This window comes from Muscardinus avellanarius, assembly GCF_963383645.1.
Source record: "Muscardinus avellanarius genome assembly, chromosome: 10".
NCBI classification, from domain to species: domain Eukaryota; kingdom Metazoa; phylum Chordata; class Mammalia; order Rodentia; family Gliridae; genus Muscardinus; species Muscardinus avellanarius.
In genome coordinates this window covers 47,321,593-47,344,341 of record NC_137796.1, presented here as the reverse complement: position 1 = coordinate 47,344,341, position 22,749 = coordinate 47,321,593, and the positions used below count along the sequence as shown (strand labels likewise).

At 42.7% G+C, this 22,749-nt stretch overlaps 1 protein-coding gene and 1 pseudogene across 2 annotated transcripts in view; one reads left to right on the top strand and one right to left on the bottom strand.

Annotated features, from left to right (window-relative positions):
• LOC308268421 (putative ATP-dependent RNA helicase TDRD12) overlaps positions 1–22,749 on the top strand; it is a 110,646-nt pseudogene that overhangs the window by 86,634 nt on the left and 1,263 nt on the right. Inside the window, exons 23-30 of the transcript in view lie at positions 10,455–10,642; positions 11,383–11,593; positions 14,051–14,143; positions 16,085–16,257; positions 17,580–17,689; positions 22,116–22,179; positions 22,313–22,426; positions 22,512–22,665. The product of the transcript in view is annotated as a putative ATP-dependent RNA helicase TDRD12 (transcript). The remainder of the gene's footprint in view (positions 1–10,454; positions 10,643–11,382; positions 11,594–14,050; positions 14,144–16,084; positions 16,258–17,579; positions 17,690–22,115; positions 22,180–22,312; positions 22,427–22,511; positions 22,666–22,749) is intronic.
• LOC308267875 (integrator complex subunit 7-like) lies at positions 3,617–5,471 on the bottom strand (the record flags this gene model as incomplete). The annotated part of the gene is given in 4 exon segments (XM_080702830.1): positions 3,617–3,806; positions 3,808–3,980; positions 3,982–4,457; positions 4,460–5,471. Coding segments are annotated over 4 exon segments (1,851 nt in total).

The window sequence follows — 22,749 nt, the reverse complement described above, 5'->3', positions numbered from 1 at the left end:
CAGGATTTGCATAGGGTATTTGCAAGTCCTTGAAGAATCTCCTTTCAGCAGTGCCAGACTTGTTCAGTGGGTTTGTTGATTAGTAAACAGATGGCTTTTGTGAAGCTCTGGTCCTTCTTATCTCTGAGCCTTTGGAATTTCAGGTATTTGTCGCCCCTCAGGAAACTCAGGAAATTAACTTTTTTCTACCAAGGCCTTTTCTCTGTCTGCCTATTTCCTTTCTATCTCCTCACTGGGGTTCCTGGAAACCCTTCTCTGGGCTACACTCCCAGACCTATTTTGTATTTTTATTTGGAAACAGGGTCTCTTAAGCCAGCGTGGCTGGCTTTGAACCTGCGCGATCTTCCTGTCTCTGCCTCCCAAGTGCAGGGATTACAAGCCTGCGCCACCACGCCCAGCTCTTTTAAATTATATTTTTATGTACTGTATATTTTTTATTATGAATTGAAATGAAATTTTACCACGATAGTTTACTATTGTTCATTTTTAGATAAAATTCGTTTTCCTTAAGTTTTAGAAGGAGGTGTACATCAGTTTCTAACTTCACAAAGTTTCTCTTTCTGTTGTTTACATGTTGTACAAAAGGAAAGAAATATAGTGAAACAATGTCTGAGATTTTCAAGATATCTCAGTTTTGTGTTCCTCCCTACTTTTATCTGGCCCTTTTCTTCCTTCATCATTCTTTTACCTGGAAGGACAGTGTGGGTATGTCATAGGGGCTGCAACTTTTCTGGCTGCTAGAGCAGGTGAGAGCCTTCATGGGTCCGCATGTTTGTGTAAACACACATAGTCTTTGTTCTCTGGTCCACAGGATCCTCCATTGCTTCCCACTGCTGCTTGCAGCATGGAGGCAGGTACTTTGAAGCTCCTGTAGACATGGGAGGTTGTGCTTGTTTCTTTAAAAAAATTAATAGCTTTTGGCCAGGCATGATGGCACATGCCCCTTATCTCATTACTTGGGATGCTGAGAAAGAAGATCACAGGTTCAAAACAGCCTTATCAACTTAGCAAGGCCCTCAACAACTTAGTGAGACTCTGTTTCAGAATTTATTTTTTATTTGTTTATTTATTTTAATATAAATGATACTTTTTTGCAATACAAATAATGCTTTTTTTAAATTTATTTTTATTGGTGCATTGTAATCATACATCACATTGGAATATGACTTGACATGATATACAAGCACACATCATCCAATTAGCCCTTATCCAGTCCCCATCCCATTCCCTCCCCTCCCTCAATCCCATGCTTGTTTGGTGATTAACTTTGATACATGTGTTTATATACCTCCTGCTTTTTAAAGAGTCTCCATCCTCCCCTATTCCATACCCTCTGATTGGTCACCTTAATTGCTTCACTATAGGGCCCTTTCTATAGCTCGACCACTTCCTGTTGCCTGTTTCCACCTAGTTATTGCTGATTAAGGGAAGCATCTGGTTTTAATTTTCTGCGATATTTCTCTGTGCATGCCACGTTGCAAATACCGATCCCACTCTTGACGGCCCCAGTTGTGGCCTGGCTACCCGGTGGACTGATCCAGACTTCGCTGGCTCAAGCAGCGGCCTTGCGTCATGGAAGGCCCTGGTTCTGGCTTTGCTGGCCCCGACACTGGCCTAACCCCTCAATTGGCTCCAATCCCAGCCTCGGAGGCCCCAGCACCGGCTTTCCTCACGGCAGGCTCCGATGTTAGCCGATGGCCCCGGCATCGGCCTAACCCCTCGGCAGGCTCCGATCCAGACCTCGGAGGGCCTTGCCTCACGGAAGGCTCCGATGCCGGCCAGTGGTCCCGGCACCAGCCTAACCCCTCAGCAGGCTCTGATCCAGGCCTCGGAGGCCCCAGCATCGGCCTTGCCTCGCGGCAGGCTCCGATCCCGGCCTCAGAGGCCTCAATAGTGGCTTTGCCTCACGGAAGGCTCCGATGCTAGTCAGTGGCCCCAGCACCGGCGTAACCCCTTGGCAGGCTCCAATCCCGGCCTCAGAGGCCCCAGCACTGGCCTTGCCTCGTGGCAGGCTCTGATCCCAGCCTCGCTGGCCCCAGCACCGGCCTAACCCCTCGGCGGGCTCCGATCCCGGCCTCAGAGGCCTCAATAGTGGCTTTGCCTCACGGAAGGCTCCGATGCTGGTCAGGGGCCCCAGCACCGGTGTAACCCCTCGGCAGGCTCTGATCCCAGCCTCGGAGGCCCCAGCATTGGCCTTGCCTTGTGGCAGGCTCTGATTCCGGCCTCGCTGGTCCCAGCACCGGCCTAACCCCTCGACAGGCTCTGATCCCGGCCTCGGAGGCCCCAGCACCGGCTTTCCTCACGGCAGGCTCCAATGTTAGCCGATGGCCCCGGCATCGGCCTAACCCCTCGGCAGGCTCCGATCCAGACCTCGGAGGGCCTTGCCTCACGGAAGGCTCCGATGCCGGCCAGTGGTCCGGGCACCAGCCTAACCCCTCAGCAGGCTCTGATCCAGGCCTCGGAGGCCCCAGCATCGGCCTTGCCTCGCGGCAGGCTCCGATCCCGGCCTCAGAGGCCTCAATAGTGGCTTTGCCTCACGGAAGGCTCCGATGCTGGTCAGTGGCCCCAGCACCGGCGTAACCCCTTGGCAGGCTCCAATCCCGGCCTCAGAGGCCCCAGCACTGGCCTTGCCTCGTGGCAGGCTCTGATCCCAGCCTCGCTGGCCCCAGCACCGGCCTAACCCCTCGGCGGGCTCCGATCCCGGCCTCAGAGGCCTCAATAGTGGCTTTGCCTCACGGAAGGCTCCGATGCTGGTCAGGGGCCCCAGCACCGGTGTAACCCCTCGGCAGGCTCTGATCCCAGCCTCGGAGGCCCCAGCATTGGCCTTGCCTTGTGGCAGGCTCTGATTCCGGCCTCGCTGGTCCCAGCACCGGCCTAACCCCTCGACAGGCTCTGATCCCGGCCTCGGAGGTCCCAGCACCGGCCTTCCTCACGGCAGGCTCCGATATTAGCCGATGGCCCCGGCATCGGCCTAACCCCTCGGCAGGCTCCAATCCAGGCCTCAGAGGTCTCAGTAGTGGCCTTGCCTCACGGAAGGCTCCGATGCCGGCCAGTGGCCCCAGCACCGGCCTAACCCCTCAGCAGGCTCTGATCCTGGCCTGGGAGGCCCCATCATCGACCTTGCCTCGTGGCAGGCTCCAATCCCGGCCTCGCTGGCCCCAGCACCGGCCTAACCCCTTGGCAGGCTCCTATCCCGGCCTCAGAGGCCTCAATAGCGGCCTTGCCTCACAGAAGGCTTCGATGCCGGCTGTTGGCCCCGGCACCAGCCTAACCCCTCGGCAGGCTCCGATCCCAGCCTTAGAGGCCCCAGTACTGGCCTTGCCACACGGCAGACTCCGATACCAGCTTTGCTGTGTCCGTCGCTGGCCTCACCCCTCGGCAGGCTCTAATCCGAGCACCCTCTTTGCCCAACTATTTGTGCAACTATTTGTCGCACGTTCTCGAGGGTGCGTAGTGGTGGTAGCATTCTGCCTCTGGGGTCATTACTTCAAAAGTTCCAGGTGTAATGTATCAGATCTCTGCCTCCCCTGAGTACTGGCCACTGCCATTGCCACTGCCTCCACCATTTCAGATCTTTCCCAAGCTCTTTTTCCACTCTGAATGTTGTCCAGTCTTCCTAAGCATGTGCGATGGTAGCATTCAACCTTTGGTGTAATTTTGTTAAGGAAGCAATCCTTTTGTGGTAGAATTTTAAAGACTCAGCAATGCAAGAAGGTGCTGAACTGTAATTCTCCTCCTGCAACCCAGTGAGACACTGTTCTGCATGTGAGAACTCCTTCAAACTATTCAGCCAGAAGTAGAAGTGTTGAGGCAACCTGAGTCAGCAAACTCTGATACAGCTCTCTGGCCATGTCATGATTACCCATTCTAGAAGCCTGTCTGGTGATATGGTACACAGTCCATCCATTGGAGACACTTTCAAGCTGCTGTTTAATGATTGCCTTTACTTCAGCAGATAAGGCTTTCTGGCTGCCTAAAAAAAATCACAGTAGCCAAACTCACCAGAAGCTCCTGTTGCTGGTCTGTTGCTGATCGTCCAATCACCTTGTAGAGCTCCATGAGGTCACCAAGCATCCCATCGCCCAGCACCAGCAGCTGCATGGCAATGGCTGCCAAGCAATGGCACATCAGGATCCGGGCAGCATCTTGAGCACTGTGCAACTGCGTCAGCAAGGTCTCAACCACCGACTGGCTAAGATGGGGCCTGCCCTTGGCCAACTTCACCATACAATTTAGAGCTATCTTTAAAGTGGCTTGAGCACCTGGGCTATCATCTTGAGTACAAAGCACCAAAAGGGATTCCAGGCCAAAGACAGCATCTTGCTCCAGTGCCAAAAGATCCTTTTCTTGACAGGAGACTGTTATATTAGTTAGGACTCTCACTCCATGAGCAGCAATGCCCCTGTTATTATGATAACAACATTCCTGGGCTAATTTGACTAAATCAGAGGATCTGGGGAAGAACCTATATTTCCTGGAGCTATACTGAAGTACTGTTTGATGGCAATGGTCCCTGATAGTGTGGAAAGGACAGACAACATCCCTAATTTTAAGGTATCATAAGGAGTCTGGAGGGCACATTCACAGAGTACCTGGATATTTTCCCTACTCCATGTATGTGGTGTTTTACTGGCAAGCAATTTCAGATCTTGAATAGCAAGTTTCTTTACTGCTTTCCTGGGATCATTCTTCAAATATTGCAACAGAAGCTGGATCTGCTTAGGCGTATCGACCAAAGATGAAGCTGCAAGCAGAGTAAAAGTATGCAACGAAACAATCACCATTTTGGTGGAAGGATAGGATGTGACCAGCTGTTGTAAAAGCTGATGAGCACTGGAAGCCAGGATAGCATCATGGTGCATGTGCTGTAGGATGGGGATCAACTTCAGCTTCAAGTCTACTGGCGTAGCTAAACCTTGAATCATTTCACTGATTTTGTTACAGATTCCTACTGCAAAATCCTTTGACTGTGCAGAAAAGTTAGCAGCAGCAAAAACGGCAGCTTCAACTTCTACATTATCATGTGAATCCAAACTCTGACGAAGTCTGTGATGAGCGTTCTTCCTCTCAGGAATTATTGATGCCACACTTCCCAACATCCGGAGCGTGATGGCTCTTGCCACAGGATCATTACTTTGAATCACAGAAAAAATTCTCTTCACAAATTCATCCACATTTAGAATCTTCTCCAAATGCTTCTCACTTTGTTGGGTAACTTTAAGAACACACAGCCTCAGAAAATTATTTCCAACTCTGAAAACATCAGCTAACTTTAGGAATGCAGAATTGATGAGAATAGGAAATGGATATTTCTGAAAGAGCCTGGGAAATCGAACAACTGCTTCACACTGTTCACCAAGTTTGCCAGATCTCAGACCTTTGTCCAATTCCATAAGAGCAGAGTTAGCATCCAATTCCTGTTTGCCATAGCCGGCATCTGCCAGGAAGGACTTAGTTGAGTTTGACGCCATGACCCGAATAGTTACTTGACTAGCCTAATCAGAAAGATTGCAAACTCTGCCCCAGCACCGCCATCTTCTCCCACCGCTTTCTCGCGGATTTTCCCTCCACGGGCCGTCAAGCCCTGTTGCGCATGCGCCCTGCTCACCCTGCCGTTCGTCGGCGCCTCTGCGGCCCCCACCCCTGTTTCAGAATTTAAAAAAAAATTAAAAGGGCCAGGAGTATAGGTTGGAGGTAGAATACTCCTGGGTTCAATACCCGGTGCCAAAAAAAAAAAAAAAAGAACAGCTTTTAATTTTTAGAGCAGTTTTAGATTTATAGAAAGTAGAACTCCCATAAACCTCCTTAACCAAATCCCCCACAGTTTTTTCTATTTTTAACATTGTATCTTGTATTAGTGTGGTATATTTATGACAGTTCATAATTCATATAAGATTCACTCTCAATGTTGTACATTTCTGTGGATTTTGAAAACTGTATAGTGATAAATATTTACCATGACCAAATGATAAAAAAGGATCTAGACATGATGAATATTTCTGGCAGAGGCATAAGCAAGGGCAAAGGGCCTGGAAATGGGAGTTAATGTCCTATGTCTGTGTGCTGGAGAAGGTTCATTGGCAGCGGAAGTGGGAGAATAACAGGCAGTGAAGTTAGAGAGGACCACATGCTGTCAAACCTGTGACCTCATTCCTGCCTGCCTTGCCTCTCCAACCCACCAAGAAAACCCCCTCCTCACCACCTGCTGAGTCCCTGCCTTAATGCAAATGGCTTCCGTGCTCTCCTATACAAGTAACCTTCTGTATACTTAACCTGCAAAATGTGTCTTCTTGAATATCTGCCCACTCCTGAGGCGCTGCATGTCATAGGTGTGGCTTCATCTCTATTTCCCTGGGCCTAGTATATATTGGGTTTTAGTAAAATGTATTTGTTATGTGATGAGAAGAGAAGTGGGCTTCAGATACGAGGCCACTGTTTCAAAATTTTTATAAAAGTGAAATTAAGGACTTCCGGGAAGATTGCGACCGAGAAAAGCGGGGCTTGTAACAACCAGTCTCTATTACCACAAAATCAGTGCCTTTCATAGCCAGAAAGCACCATCAGCAGAGAAACAAAAAGTGTAATTACAAGGGACAGAGAAAAAGAGGGCTGGAAAAACAAGACACCAGAAAGAAACCAGACCGCAGTGCCGCGGCCAGAGCCGCGGTGCGGAGTGGTGCGGGCGCCATCTTCTCCTGCAGCACCAGGCCCCAGAGAGGAGGGGGACTCCGAACGGAGCTCAGAGCCAGAGAGGAGATATGCCGGCCTCACGGCCGAAGACACATCAGCAGTACCTTATTGCCGGCGGCAGTGGCGAGTTCACTGGACGGCACCAGACCAACACACTCAACAGCCCACCAGGCTCTAGAGAAGAGCGGTGGACAGTGAGCCAAGGTGAGCCGCTGCGGAACAGCCGGGCAGAAGTCGGCAGATTTTTCAGCACAGGGAGCATCTAAAGCTCCCAGTGGCTGGACTCAGCACACCCTGTGGGGACCCAGAGCAGAGCTCAAAACCAGAGAAGAAATACGCCAGCCTCACAGCTAAGGGCGTGACAGCGGCACCATATTGCCACCGGTGGCAGCAGCAGCAAATTCACCGAGTCCACTACAGCTCCATTGGCGCACTCAACAACAGTGAGTCAAATTGCAGCCCCCTGGAGGAGAAATCCCAGTACTGTACTCCCAGGGACTTGACCCAGTGGGGGAGTGGCAGTGGCAGAGATATCACACCATAGGAGAACACCCAACCTGCCCCCCCCATGGTCTAAAGCAGCCTCGATTGACTCTCTGGGTCTGAGACTCTGCGATACAACCCAGTAAAGGAGTAGTGGGGACTGAGATACCACAGACTCGAGATCCAGAGCACCTTAAGTGAAGTCATAGTGACCCAAGGGAAGAACCTAGAGAAGGCACAAACTTCCGAAATCATGGGAAAGAGGAATAACAATGGAGAAATGAATGCCCCCAACCCCTCAACATCAGAACCTGATAACACAGAAATTCAGAGATCTCTAGAAGATCAAATCAGGAAAATAACGTTAGAAATAATAGAGGACTTTCTAAAAGAATTCAGAGAGAGTCGAAAAGAGATAAAGGATGCAATCAATGAAATAAAGGCCTCAATTCAAAGTACAACCGATTAGACCACATGGAGAATAGAATCTCGCTCTTAGAAGATGATCAATCCAAAAATGAACGCATAGTTTCTAATTTAGAAAAAAAAAATACGACAGCAGGAATCTGATATTGAAGAAATATGGGCCCATTTTAAGAGAGATAATCTAAGAATAATTGGAATAGAAGAGGGAAAAGAAGGTGAAACCAAAGGGATCAACAATCTCTTCAAGGAAGTAATAGCAGAAAATTTTCCAAACAGTGAAAGAGGTCGATACACAGGTCCAGGAAACTTATAGAACTCCCTTTAGAGAGGATCAGAGAAGATCCCCACGCCACATAATTGTCAAAATGACCAATGTGGAAGCCAAGCAGAGAATCTTAAAGACAGCAAGAACAAAGGGCCAAGTGACATTCAGAGGCAAACCAATTAGAATCACTCCAGACTTCCCAAACCAAGTTATGAGAGCCAGAAGGGCTTGGAGTAACATATTCCAAACTCTGAAAGAAAACAACGTCCAGCCAAAAACTTTCTATCAAATTAGATGGAAAAATAAGAAGCTTCCATGACAAACAGCAACTGAAGGAATTTATGTCTTCAAATCCAGCGCTAGAGAAAATACTCAAAGAGATTAACTTCAAAGAAGAAATAGGTAACACACTCCAGAACTAGAGAAACAAGATTTTCCATCCAACAGACAACTAAGATTGGATATCTGTGGAGATTCATTATTTATGTTAGTCTTTTACCTATCTCTAAATTGTATTGTTTGCTTTTATTGTTGCTAATTTTTAGGATTTCTATTTGGAATGTTAATATACCTTCAGATATAGCATTTGGGATTATTTTATCCCATTCTGTCAGTAACTTTTAACTGTTTACATTGTCTTTGGAAATACAATATTTTTTTATTTTTTAGGGAGTTTGTATACTCTTCTGTTGCCTGTGCCATTGAAATCATATCCAAGAAATCACTGCCAATTTCAATGTTGTGAGGTTTTATGACCCAGATTTTCTTCTAAAAGTTTATAGTCTTAAGATTTATATTTAGGTCTTTTATCTATTTTGAGTTAATATTTGTATATGGTGTTAGGTAAGGGTCCAATTTTATTATTTTTCATGTAATTATTATTTTTCAACAATATTTAGTTAAATGATTATTATTTCCTCCACCAAATGTTCATGGAAACCTTGTCAAAAATAACTTGACAATATATGGAAGAATTTATCTCTAGGCTTTTATTTAACTCCAATGGTTTATATATCTGCCTTTAGAACAGTACTACACTGTTTCAATTATTGTAGCTTTATATGGTTTGAAATCAGAAAATATACATCTTCTAGCTTTGTTCTTTTTCGAGATCGTTTTGGGTATCTAGAGTCCATATTCCATATTTGGATAGATTTTTTCTGAAAAATAAATAAGTAAATGTATGATAGTTTCACCTAAAAAATGAAAAAATAATCTCTTGTAAGAAAGAAAGCAAAAAGAAATACTGAAATGTTTGAGTCATCAAAAGCTTGGTATCAGACAAATGAAACTGTTATGTGAGATTACCATTGTTAATTTTGGATAAATTGCTATAATACTAGATGCCAACCACTAAGCCAAGCATGGGAAGGAGGGATGGGGAGGGAACGGTGTGGGGATCGGATAGGGGCTAACTGGGCGATGTGTGCATGTATGTCTACAAAAGTTTTTTTTTTTTATCCCATTATGATGTATGAATACATTCCACCAATAAAAAAATAAAAAAAGGAAAAAGAAGTGAAATTAATTCTAAGATGTTTGATAGATAAAGGACCCAAAAAGAATGTTTGATACTTGGTCAAGCCCAGGCACTACCCACCAATCAGATGTCAGGAACCTGGGACCTCCTTATCGGGGTCTCATATAAAAAAAAAAAAAACTATACAGACCTCAAAGGCCTCCCTTACTTTTGAGGTGGCCTGCATTCTCCCTTGAACACATACCCCTCCACTTTCCTAAATAAACTTGTCTTTATCTGTGGGAGGGGAAAAAAGTGCAGTTAGAAAGAGCTGGGTGTGGTGACGCATACCTGTACTGTACTTGGGAGGTTGAGACAGAAAGTTTGCCGGTTGGAAGCCAGCGTAGAAACCTTGTTTAAAAATAAAAGATAAAATAGGCCTGGGGTATAGCTCAGAGGTAGAATATCTCTGGGTTCAATCCCTAGTACCATGCACACACAGAAAAAGTCATCAAGAGGCTGGAACATAGTTTAGTAACAGAGTGCTTGCCTGGCTTGTGTGACACCACAAAGAAAATTTTTTAAAATAAAGAAACATGATAAGTTTTTTTTGTGTGTGTGGTACTGGGGATGGAACCCTTCTACCTCCAGGCTACACTCCCAGATCTATTTTATATTTTATTTGGAAACAGGGTCTCTTAAGCCAGAGAGGCTGGCTTTGAACCTGTACGATCCTCCTGTCTCCACCTCCCAAGTGCGGGGATTACAAGCGTGTGCCACCACACCCGGCTACATGATAAGTTTTGAGATAATAAAATTTGCCCCCATTCATTAGATTTAAAATAGACCATAATTATTTATGAATATGATGTGGTGTTTTGTGGTACTGGAAATGAAACCCAGGGCTTCACACATGCTAGGCGAATATTCTGCCACTGAGCTACATACCCAGTCCTGGTACAGTGTTTATTTTGCTTCTTTTAAAAAAATTTTTCCTACTCCCTAGTTTATTTTTAAATCCTCTCTGCATGCTTTGGGTTCTGAGATCAAGTGCCAATTTCTACAGATACAGGAAAGGTATACATCTTGGTTTAGATTGTTTTCTGGATATGCTTATTGTATATGTTTCAGATAATACCTTTCTATATTTCGAATGCAACTAATTATTTTGGTCGTATAATTGATAAACATGTGGATCTTTATGCAACTCTGAATGCTGAAATGAAAGAGCATTTTAAGGATTCCAGTAAAAAAACAACTATGGAAAAGGTAGAGAAATTTGGATTGTATGGATTAGAAGAAAAAGCACTTTTTTACAGGTAAAATACTATTTAATCTTTAAAATCATGAGGCATTAGATAGTTTAAGTGATAAATACCTATTTTCATTATTGACTATACATATAAAGCTTGGCTACCTCTCAGGAAGGTATCCCCAATGCAGTGTGTCACCAGACATTTGATAGAGTTGTACATATGAGACTCTATCCCTAGCTCCTGAGCATAGCACAACAGCAGTGCAACCCTAGGCACTGATGGAGCTGCCATTGTGTACAACATACACATGCATCTGTAACTTGTTTAGTTCTTACCAACTTCCTATAAAATAGGCATCATTCCCACATTACTGATAAGCTAACTCAACTGTTGAATGTTAGGTTGGGTAGGTTAGACTATGCCACTGGGTGGCGTAGTCTCTGTTCTAGCCTGGTTCATCCATCCCACATATATATTGATATCCTTTTTTCTGAATCAATAACCAGGATCATTGGTGATAGCCTTGAGTCAGAAAATTTACAACTTTATTATGCCATGTTAATATTTGTTATGTTGTCTGATTAAAAAGGTTTATTCTATTAAAAAATGCTAAATGTTTTTATATGTAGGCTTACATTAAATGATGTGCCACTAAAGGCTCTTAAAGACCTTTATTTCTAGTATAGAGTATAAAACTATGCATTTTAGGAAGACTTGTATGTTTTCCATTTGATAGTTAAGTTGAGGGAAAGCTGATTTGCTTTTTGAAATCTCTGTGTTAAACTGATACTATTGTTCTCCAGGGTTCAGGTGTTGGAGATAAGCCAAAAAGAAGATGCTTGGGTCCTGGATAATGTCCTTGTAAAGTTCATAGATGAGGGTAGGACTGAACTTGTCACAAGAAACCAACTGTTGCATCTCCCAGAAAATTTCCACACCCTTCCCCCCCAGGCCGTGGAATTTATTGTTTGTCGAGTAAAACCTGCTGATAGTGAAATCGAATGGAATCCAAAGGTTAATTATTTTGTCTTTTTATGTTTTGTTGACTTGTAGAATATATTTAATCCAAAATATATACAAAATTGAGGCCTTTTGAATTAATTTTTAAATTTTTTTTTTCAGTACTGGGGATTGAACCCAGGGGCATTCTACCTCCAAGCTATACCTCTAGCCCTATTTTTATTCTTTATTTTGAAACAGGTTCTCAACAAGTTGCAAAAGGCCTCACTAAATAGCTGAGTCTAGCTGTGAACCATTGATCTTCCTATCTTAGACTCCCAGGTACTAGGATTACAAGTGTGCACCACCATGCCCAGTGCTTTCTGAATTTAGAGTATCAAGTGTGGGCCTTTGCTTCATGTTCCTCACTGCAAAGTGTAGTCCCTGTTGCTGCAATATGCTGTTAATTGCCAATTTGCACAGAACCTAGCCCTCACTAGTGCTCACAGTCTTAGGACTGGTATAATGGAGAGGTTGTAGTGAAATAAACTGGCTAGCAATATATGGAGAAAAGGCAGTGTAAGCCGGGCGTGGTAGTGCACATTTGAAATCCAAGTACTTGAGAGGATCGCCGGTTCCTGATCGGCCTCAGGTACTTAGTGAAGCCCTCTGCAACTTAGACCCTGTTTGAAAATAAAGAGTAAATAATAGGGCTGGGGGTGTAGCTCAGAGGTAGAATTACCCTGGGGTAAATGCCCAGTAACACACATACAAAAGCAGTGTGAGCACCTACAAAAACATGTCCCAGCTGGGCGTGGGGACACATGCTTGTAATCCCAGTACTTGGGAGGCTAAGATAGGTTCCCGATCAGCCTCAGCAAAGTAGTGAGGCTCTCATCAACCTATTGAGACTCTGTTTTAGAATAAAAATAAAATTGGGCTAGGGTATAGCTTGGAGATACAATGCCCCTGATTTCAGTCCCCAGTACCACAAAAGTAAAACAGTTGACCCAGTCAGTGGAAATATAGATGAAGGATACTCTTTGGAGAGGCCAGGTAGTTCTGGTAGGATTGGGAGGTGGATAGGAAAGAAAGATGGAGGTCAGAAAAGCTTCCACAGGACATCAGCCCCCTCTTTGAGGAGAGGGGGCTGATGTCTCCCTAGCCTGTTTACTCTGGGCCCTGTGGGGTCACTAGGCTGTCACGAAGGAATTAGAATGAATAGAGCCCCGATGGCAGAGAACACTGCCTGTGCCAAGACGTGGCGCTCCGAGAGCAGTGCTGCACAGAGAGAAGTGCCCTGCAGGCACACTCAGTAGTGACTCAAGCTCGTAATGATGCTCCTGACTCTTCAAGAGGATATTGAACTTTATGGAATCACATTAGTGGAATATGAAATAGGCCATTGCAGTTAGCAAAATAGAAACAGCCAGGTGTGGTGGCGCACGTTGTAATCCCAGCATTTGGGAGGCTGAGACAGGAGGATTGTGGTTTGAGGACAGCTTTAGCTACTACTTAGTAAGGCCCTGTTTCAAAATAAAGAATAAAAAATAGGGCTGTGGGTGTAGCTCAGAGGTAGAATGTCCCTGGGTTCCATCCCGAGTTCTGCAACAACAAAAAGAAAGAAAGAAAGAAAGAAAGAAAGAAAGAAAGTAAAGAAAAGAAACAGTTTTTATTTTAAAAAAAAAGGTTAGCCGGGCGTGGTGGTACACGCTTGTAATCCCTGCACTTGGGAGGCAGAGACAGGAGGATTGCGCCAGTTTTGAAGCCAGCATTGCTGGCTTAAGAGACCCTGTTTCCAAATAAAAATATAACAAAAAAAAATATGTCTGGGAGTGAAGACCAGAGGTAGAAGGGTTTCCAGGAACCCCAGTGCCACCAAAAAAAAAAAAAAAAAAGGTTAAACAGTACTCAGGAAATAGGTGAAATTTCTCCAGGATAAATACACAAATTTACTGTTGTGCGTTTAGTAAAACAGCCTTTGTCAATGATAGTCTTCTTCCTTTGTTGTAATATATATTCCTGGGTTTTGGGCATGTAGCCATCAGCAAGAAGGTCGTGGTTCTTGTCCCCAACAAACTTTGGTCTATAAAGATGGCCAGTCATGAGTGTTTCTTTTTCTTGTTTTTTTTTTTTTCTTTTCTCTTTTAATTTCCTTCCTTCCCTTCCTCCATCCCTTTTTGTGATGGTTCTGGGTGTTGAACACGGGCATTCTATCTCTGAGCTACATCCCCAGCTCTTTTTTATTTTTTATGTTGAAATGGGGTCTCACTAGGTTGCTGAGAGTCCATAGGCAAAGACCTTTGCCTCTGTTTGGGTGACTCACTACTATCATGAGGCCTCATACAAGTTCCTGTACTTTTCTGTACATTTGCGCTTGTTAAACTCTTTATTACCCTCACTGAGGAGAGGGGGTTGATGTCTTCCTAGCCCGTAGGGTTGTGAGGCCAAAATTAAATGTTCAAACTAGTCAGCATATATAGAAAATAGTATTTTGTTAAAGTTTCAGTTAATGTTAAGTGCTTTTTTCAGGTTACTAGGTACATTCACCATAAAATTGTCGGAAAATTACATGATGCGAAAGTGGTATTGGCTTTGGGAAATACAGTTTGGATAGATCCAATGGTAAGCATGAATTTTTTTTAAAAAAGAAATCTCAGTTTGAATGATCTCTTAAAATTACCCATATTGTTTAATGTGTTGCTTGAATGACTGATGTTTTTTTCTTGTTATTTGGATCATGAATTTGGATGTGAGTTTAGGTTTTGCTTTGTAACCTGGTTCACACATGAACTCAAACACACAGTTTCATGAAACTGTCCTTACTGTATGTGGCATTTTCAATGTACAATTCTGTTCTATTTCACCTCTTTAAGTATTGATTGTGAATCATTAACTCTCATTTGAGATGCCTTGAGTCAGTGACAGACACAACATTGTCCATCTTTTTTAGTTTGTAAATGAGCCCAAAGTCCTGGGACATGTTCAGTAATACTGAGGATCCCATTCCTTGAGCATTCAAAGATAGGTTTTTACTATGTTCACAGTTTCAACCTCACTCATTCACCAACTATTTATTGAGCACCTACTAGAATCAGTGTGGTAAGACTAGTACTGGGCTCTTGGATTCCACCTCTGCCCCGTGGAGCTGATGTGTGGGTTGAGGGCAGTGAGTAAGACTGGCATCATACCCTCTCTGTCCATACCTTAGGAACTCTACTCTTTAATTAAAAGTTTTGCTGTATTAGATAAATCTAAATTACAGTGGTTATTTTTAAGATTTAAAGAAATTCCGTTCATAAAATCTGTTTTGCTGAAGTTATTTTTATAAGATTAGAAAACCTTTCAAGGGACATATGGGCATAAGATTGGAGGATAAGAGGAGAAATATAGATTAGCAGTGTAGTTAAGTAGAGAGACGTAGAGGTCTTAATTTATGTCATAGCCAGCATTGTAGTTATTCTTTGTTAGAGAAAAATGGAAACCTATATTAAGTAGGGATTTCTAAAACTGTAACCCAGAGAAAAAAGCAGAGAAAACCCACTTAGCAAATATGTTTCCATAGCTGCAATTTGTTCACTGGCCAGTGTTCATTGGGAGCTGGAGGGGAAACAGACCCCACACTTGCTTACTTCTTTACTTACCCCCACTGTACCTCCAGTTTGAGTGAACACGGCATTCTCAGTTTGGAACATGTACTCAGAGTTCACTCTGGAAGGTGCCCAGCTGAAGGTGTACCCTATGGCCCCGCCACTGAGTGAAGGGACACTGAATCCTGTGTGCATACTTCCCCTTCACAAGAGTGAGACTTCTGCAGATTTTCATAGTTCACTTAATTTTGTATAAATTGAATGAATGAGAATGTTTTGGTTGAAGAAAAGACAAATGAAGGAGACAGTCCAGAACATAGGATTGAGGACAGCTTCAGCTACTACCTAGTGAGGCCCTGCTTCAAAATAAAGAATGACATAAACTCCTTTTGGGAGTGCATTAGGATGCAAGCCTTAAGGAGCCTCCTTTTTTTGTTGTTGTTGTACTGAGGGTGGAACCCAGGGGCTTTTCTACCTCCAGGTTATACTCCCAGACCTATTTTATACTTTATTTGGAAACAGGGTCTCACTAAGTTGCTGACAGCCTCACTAAGTAGCTGAGGCTGCCCTTGAACCTGTGCAATCCTCCTGTCTCAGCTTCCCATGTGCTGGGATTACAAGCGTGCACCATCATGCCTGGCTAGAGCCTCCTTTTTGATGGAAATAAAGCCGTTGAATTAGAATTTTGTATATGGTCACAGTATTCCATATTGGTCTGGACTAGGGATTTTATTTCAGGATTCAGTCTCCCCCAGATCATATTTTTGCCATGTGGGTCTGGTCTTTGGAAAGCCTGATGCAACCTCAGCTGTGAAATAGTGGGATGCTGCACTGGAAAAGCCTTTGTGACAGAGGCCATGTTCTGGAGTGCACCAGATGCTCAGAGAGGTTGGGAGGAGATGTGAGAGTGTTCAGGATGGACCTGAAACTCAAAAGTGTGACTCCTGCCAATGCCCTATGTTTTCTTTGATTCAAGGTACATGTTACAAAACTTTCAAATTTGAAAACTTCAATCATTGATTATAATGTTTGAACTGAAATTTTGTCCATGGGAATGGGCATTGATAATTCAGAACATGTAGAACAACTGAAAAAATTGTACAAAGAAGCTGGAATGCCAACTTTTGAAGAACATCTAGGTCAACCCCTGTAAGTACATTTCTGTCTCCCTTTTGGAAGATCTGTTTTATGGAAATATTATTCGCAAGGGTTAAGTTACATGAGTCTCCATGTTCCCATCACTGAGCTTAAGTAATTTTCAAGATTAACCATTTCCAAGCTTTCCGGGTTTTGAGCAGAGGAATGACTTGGTCAAAGGTAGCTCTTGGTTGTTGTGCTGAGTATAACTGAAGAACAGTGTGGTAGAAAAAGGCTGTGCCAAGAATTTTAAGACAGGATGATGAGGCTTGGATGGTAGTTTTGTGGATGTGGCATTAAGTAGCAAGTTTATAAATGTCTTGAAACTGGAGCTGATGGGATTTCCAAGCACACTGGATTCATAGAGTATGGTTGCACAGGACCTCATTGAAGATAGTGGGTGTTTAAAGCCAGGAGACTGGCCAAGAGTTCCCAAGGAGTGAGTGGGAAAGACTGAGGCCTCGTATTGAGTGATGGAGAACTTGAGAAGGCACAGCCATAGACTGGAAAGAAACCTGGAAAAGGAAGGTTCTGGGCAGCAGGCGGGGCAGGGAAGAGCCCCATAGAACAGAGTAAGAGGAACTGTGCCAGGTACTGTCACAGCCAAAATGGAAGGAGGATCAAACTGACCACTGGGTTTAGGGGCATGATCTTTGGAATTTTGAAAGGTTCTTAAATTATAGCTGTCAGTAGGGGGATTATAAAAGAACCTGGCAAAGATTAAATGATTTATAGTCTAAAGGTTTTTGTTTTCTATCTTAATAAATTGGGTACTTGAGGAATTAGTATAACAACTGGATGAAGCATTCACCTGGGTCAGAAGGATGTTGGGAGGGTGGACAGGTTCTGGGCACTATAAGCATGCACCACCATGCCTAGCTCTCTCTGTATTTTAGACAGATATAAATGGCATTATTTTTTTACACAAAGAATATTTCTAGAAGTTAGTAATAGGGGTGGTCCCTGGAAAGATGGTTTGAGTGATGGGAAAGAAAGGAAGAAAAACCTTTTTTTTTTACTTTCTATTCTTTTATTCTATTTTGAATGAGGTAATAGTGTATGTTGCTTTTCTCAAAAGTCCATTGAATTTAGAAGGAAACTTAGTGAATGAATGCCTTTCTTTGATAATACCTGTCATCCACCAAGCACTCATGTAAGGAGTACAGCACTGAGCGGAGCTGGCCATCCCTGCCAGGCCACCTGTACTAATATGTGAGCCCCATGTGGGTCCAGCTCCAGATGATGAGCCCTCCAGTTGTTGAGTGCCTGGCCTCCTCCTCTTCTGCCTGATATCTGCTGAAGTTCCAGCGCTAACCTCTGCCTCTTCTGTCCAGGATACCTCCCCCAGTGGAAGATGCTGCTTGTGAGCACAGCACACAGCAAGAGGACAGGAGTGCAGAAAGAGGGGCTGACCCTAAGACAAGCTCAGAAAACCTAAAGCCTGGTTGGTATTTATTTAAAACATGGGACTTCCGGGAAGATGGCGACCGAGAAAAGCGGGGCTTAAGAGCCCCGCTAACAACCAATCTCCATTACCACAAAATCAGCGCCTTTCGTAGCCAGAAAACACCATCACCAGAAAAACAAAAAAACCACCAGGCTCCAGAGAGAAAGCGGACTGAGAACAGAGCTCAGAGCCTCAGAGGAGATACACGCGCCAGAGGATGCGGCAGCAGCGCCATACTGCCGGCGGCAGTGGCGAACTCACCGGACGGCTATAGCAAGCCAAGGTGAGCCGCTGCGGAACAGCCAGGTGGGATCTTTCGGCGCAGAGAGCATTTAAAGCTCCCAGTGGCTGAGCTCAGCACACGCTGCAGGGACTCAAAGTGGAACTCAAAACCAGAGAAGAAAAAATACGCCAGCCTCACAGCCGAGGGCGTGGCAGTGGTGCCATATTGCCACCGGCGGCAGCAGCAGCGAATTCAACGAGTCCAGTACAGCTACATCTGCGTACTCAAGAACAGTGAGTCAAATTGCGGGCCACAGAGGAGAAATCCCAGTACTGTACCCCCTGGGACTTGACCCAGTGAGGGAATGGTGGTGGTAGAGATATCACACCATAGGAGAACGTGCAACCTGGCACCCCCCATAGTTTAAAGCAGCCTCTATCGACTCCCTGGGTCGGAGACTCTGTGATACAACCCAGTAAAGGAGTAGTGGGGTCTGAGATACTACAGACTCGAGATCCAGAACACCTTAAGTGAAGTCATTCAAACTTCTGAAATCATGGGAAAGAGGAATAACACTGGAGCAATGAATGCCCACAACCCCACAACATCAGAACCCAATAAAACTGAAAATCAGAGATTTCTAGAAGATCAAATCAGGAAAATAACTGTAGAAATAATAGAGGTGCTTCGAAAAGAACTCAGAGAGAGCCAAAAAGAGATAAAGGATGCAATTAATGAGGTAAAGGCCTCAATTCAAAGCACAAACAACCGATTAGACCACATGGAGAACAGAATCTCGCTCTTAGAAGATGAGCAATCCGAAAATGAATGCATAGTTTCTAATCTAGAAAAAAATATCCAACAGCAAGAATCTGACATTGAAGAAATATGGGCCCATCTTAAGAGAGCTAACCTAAGAATAATTGGAATAGAGGAGGGAAAAGAAAGTGAAACCAAAGGGATCAACAATCTCTTCAAGGAAGTAATAGCAGAAAATTTTCCAAACATAGAGCAAGAGGTTGATACACAGATCCAGGAAACTTATAGAACTCCCTTTAGACAGGATCGGAGAAGAGGATCCCCACGCCACATAATTGTCAAAATGACCAATGTGGAAGCCAAGCAGAGAATCTTAAAGGCAACAAAAACAAAGGGCCAAGTGACATTCAGAGGCAAACCAATTAGAATCACTCCAGACTTCCCAAACCAAGTCATGAGAGCCAGAAGGGCTTGGAGTAACATATTCCAAACTCTGAAAGAAAACAACTTCCAGCCAAAAATTTCCTACCCAGCAAAACTTTCTATCAAATTAGATGGAGAAATAAGAAGCTTCCATGACAAACAGAATCTGAAGGAATTTATGTCTTCAAAACCAGCACTAGAGAAAATACTCAAAGAGATTAACTACAAAGAAGAAATAGGTAACACACACCAGAACCAGAGAAACAAGATTTTCCATCCAACAGACAACTAAGATTGGTTATCTGTGGAGATTCATTATTTATGTTAGTCTTTTACCTATCTCTAAATGGTATTGTTTGCCTTTATTGTTGTTAATTTTTAGGATTTCTAGTTGGAATATTAATATACCTTCAGCATTTGGAAATATTTTATCCCATTCTATTAGTAACTTTTAACTCTGTTTACATTGTCTTTGGATATACAATATTTTTTTATTTTTTAGGGAGTTTGTATATTCTTCTGTTGCCTGTGCCATTGAAATCATATCCAAGAAATCACTGCCAATTTCAATGTTGTGAGGTTTTATGACCCAGATTTTCTTCTAAAAGTTTATAGTCTTAAGATTTATATTTAGGTCTTTTATCTATTTTGAGTTAATACTTGTATGTGGGATTAGGTAAGGGTCCAATTTTATTCTTTTCCATGTAATTATTATTTTTCAACAATATTTAGTTAAAAGATTATTATTTCCACCACCAAATGTTCATGGAAACCTTGTCAAAAATAACTTGACAATATAGGGAAGAATTTAGCTCTAGGCTTGTATTTAACTCCAATGGTTTACATATTTGCCTTTAGAACAGTACTACACTGTTTCAATTATTGTAGCTTTATATGGTTTGAAATCAGAAAATATATATCTTCTAGCTTTGTTCTTTTTCAAGATCATTTTGGGTATCTAAAATCCATATTCCATATTAGGATAGATTTTTTTCTGAAAAATAAATATATAAATACATGATAGTTTCACCTAAAAAAACAGAAAAAAATATCCTCTGGTAAGAAAGAAAGCAAAAAGAAATATTGAAATGTTATCTTTAAGTCATCAAAAGCTTGGTATCAGACAAATGAAACTGTTATGTGAGATTATCATTTTTAATTTTGGATAAATTGCTATAATACTAGATGTCAACCACTAAGCCAAGCATGGGAAGGAGGGATGGGGAGGGAGTGGGGTGGGGATTGGGTGAGGGCTGACTGGGCAATGTGTGCATGTATGTCTACAAAAGTTTGTATCCTACTATGATGTATGAATACAGTGCACCAATAAAAAATAAATAAAAAAAATAAAACATGGCTATCTTCTTTTTATTTATTTACTTATATAATTATTTAGTGTGGTGCTGGGGATGGAACCTAGGGGCCTTCTTCCTCCAGGCTAATGCCCCCAGCCCTATTTTATTTTTTATTTTGAAACGAGGTCTTACTAAGTTGTTTAGGCTGGCTTTGAACCTATAATCCTTCAGTCTCAGCCTTCCATGTACTAGGATTACAGGTGTGTTCCACCACACTCAAAAGATGATTAACTTTAAATCATTAATGTTTAGACATTGTCTCATGTTTAGGCGTTCCATTGGTTGATGACATATAGAGCATACGACACAAATAGACATTGCCTAACTTTTAACAGTGCAACTTCAGTGGTGTTTTTTTTTGCAACCAATTTTTGTTTTATGTATGTCCCCTGAAGCACACAGACGCTATGTGATCCGCTCATTGGAGTTTGTACATATGCACATGTCCCTTAGCCATGCCCTGATCATGCTGTTGAAGTATGATCAGCAATATGTCCGTGAAATTCATTATTGCAAACAGAAGTAATTCTTAAGATTATGTTTTGCAACTGGATACTTGGGTTACTATAAAATTTATTCTATTATGTAATACATTCCTCATCTAAAAGTTGCATAAAGTATACAAAAGTGTGTAGATCTGTCTATCCATCTCCTATATTCTATAGTATGAATGCACCATAATTTAAGAAGATGTTGGGGTTTTCTTTGGTATCTATTAAAGCTGCTATGAACATTCTTGTTAAGTTTTTGCATGGTAATTTTAAATGTTTTAGATTGAAAAGTTTAACTTGCATTATTATAGTGTTGTCATAGTGTATATTCAACATTGGTTCCATGTTCTGGAAGTATCTTTAGCAGCGTCCTGGCAGGTTAAGATAGGATGAAGAAGCCTGGACATTTTATCCTGTGCTCAGCAATTATAATGTGGTTTCTCTTCAAAAGAGCAACTTTACTTTCCTGATTATTTAGTATTTGTTAAAACATTTTGGGGATGATGGAGTTGAACCCAGGGATGTTCTTCAAGCTACACTTCCAGCCCTGTTTTATTTTTTATTTTGAAAAGGGTGTCCCACTGAGTTGCTGAGTATCTCACTAAGTTGCTGAGGATGGCCTTGAACATAGAATCCTCCTGCCTCAGTCTCCTAAATACTAAGGTTTCAAGACATGCACCACTACACCTGGCCATTAAAACTTTTAACAAAAGCCGGGCTTGGTGGCGCACGCTTGTAATGTCAGCATTTGGGGGGGCTGAGACAGGAGGATCGGGTTTGTAGACAGCCTCAGCTACTTAGTGAGGCCCTGTTTCAAAATAAAGAATAAAAAATAGGGCTGGGGGTGTAGCTTGGAGGTAAAATGCCCCTGGATTCCATCCCTAGAACTGAAAAAAAAAAACACTTTAAAAAAATACTATGCTAGTTTTACTATATGTTCATTTTAAATTTTTTCTAATTACCCTTTGCAACTGGATACATGGGTTACTCTAATATAACTTCTCAAAGTTGCATGGGGTACAAAAAAGTATTTACGTGTAAGTTGTCTGTATCTATATAGTTATCTGTATCTATATATGTATGTATGTATGTATGTATGTATGTATGTATTTATGTGTGTGTATCCTCTGTATAAATAACCTGTAGGAAAATTTGACTTTAATTTTGTACAGAAACTTTATCTGAAAACACAGGAGCTGCTTCTGTTAGCAAAACTACTCAGCCACATCTAAAGAGGTATGTCCATCTGTTTCTGAAATGCCTGCTACCCTTAACCAGTGACTAAACTGATGAGTGTGACTCTGGCCTGATGGGAAAGCTTGCTACTTAACTGACTGATGAGCATGCAAGTCTTTTTCTTTCTTTCTAGCTTTCACCCACAAATAAAGTGGTTCCAAAAAGATGATGTTGTCATCTTAAAGATAAGAATAAGGAATGTAAATGATTACAAGTGCAAATACTTTAGAGATAGAGTCATTTTCAGGTAGGTTTATGGATATTTTATAAAGTAAAATAGAAATAGTTGCCAGCATTTGAGGAGGCTGACTTTCTTTCTACTTAATATATAGTGCCTGGGTGGGAGACAAATTTTACTTGGCTGACATGGAGCTACAGGCCAACATAATAAAAGATGCCTGCAAATGCATAATTAAAAATGAAGAGCCTATAATCACCCTTGCAAAAGAGAAAAGAGAACCTTGGTGTCGCTTGCTCAAACAGAAGGTAAATTGAAGGATTCCATGGCTGGCTGGTTGAACACCATGGGTATGTTACATTCCTTCACTATGTAAACTGTTATATTTGACA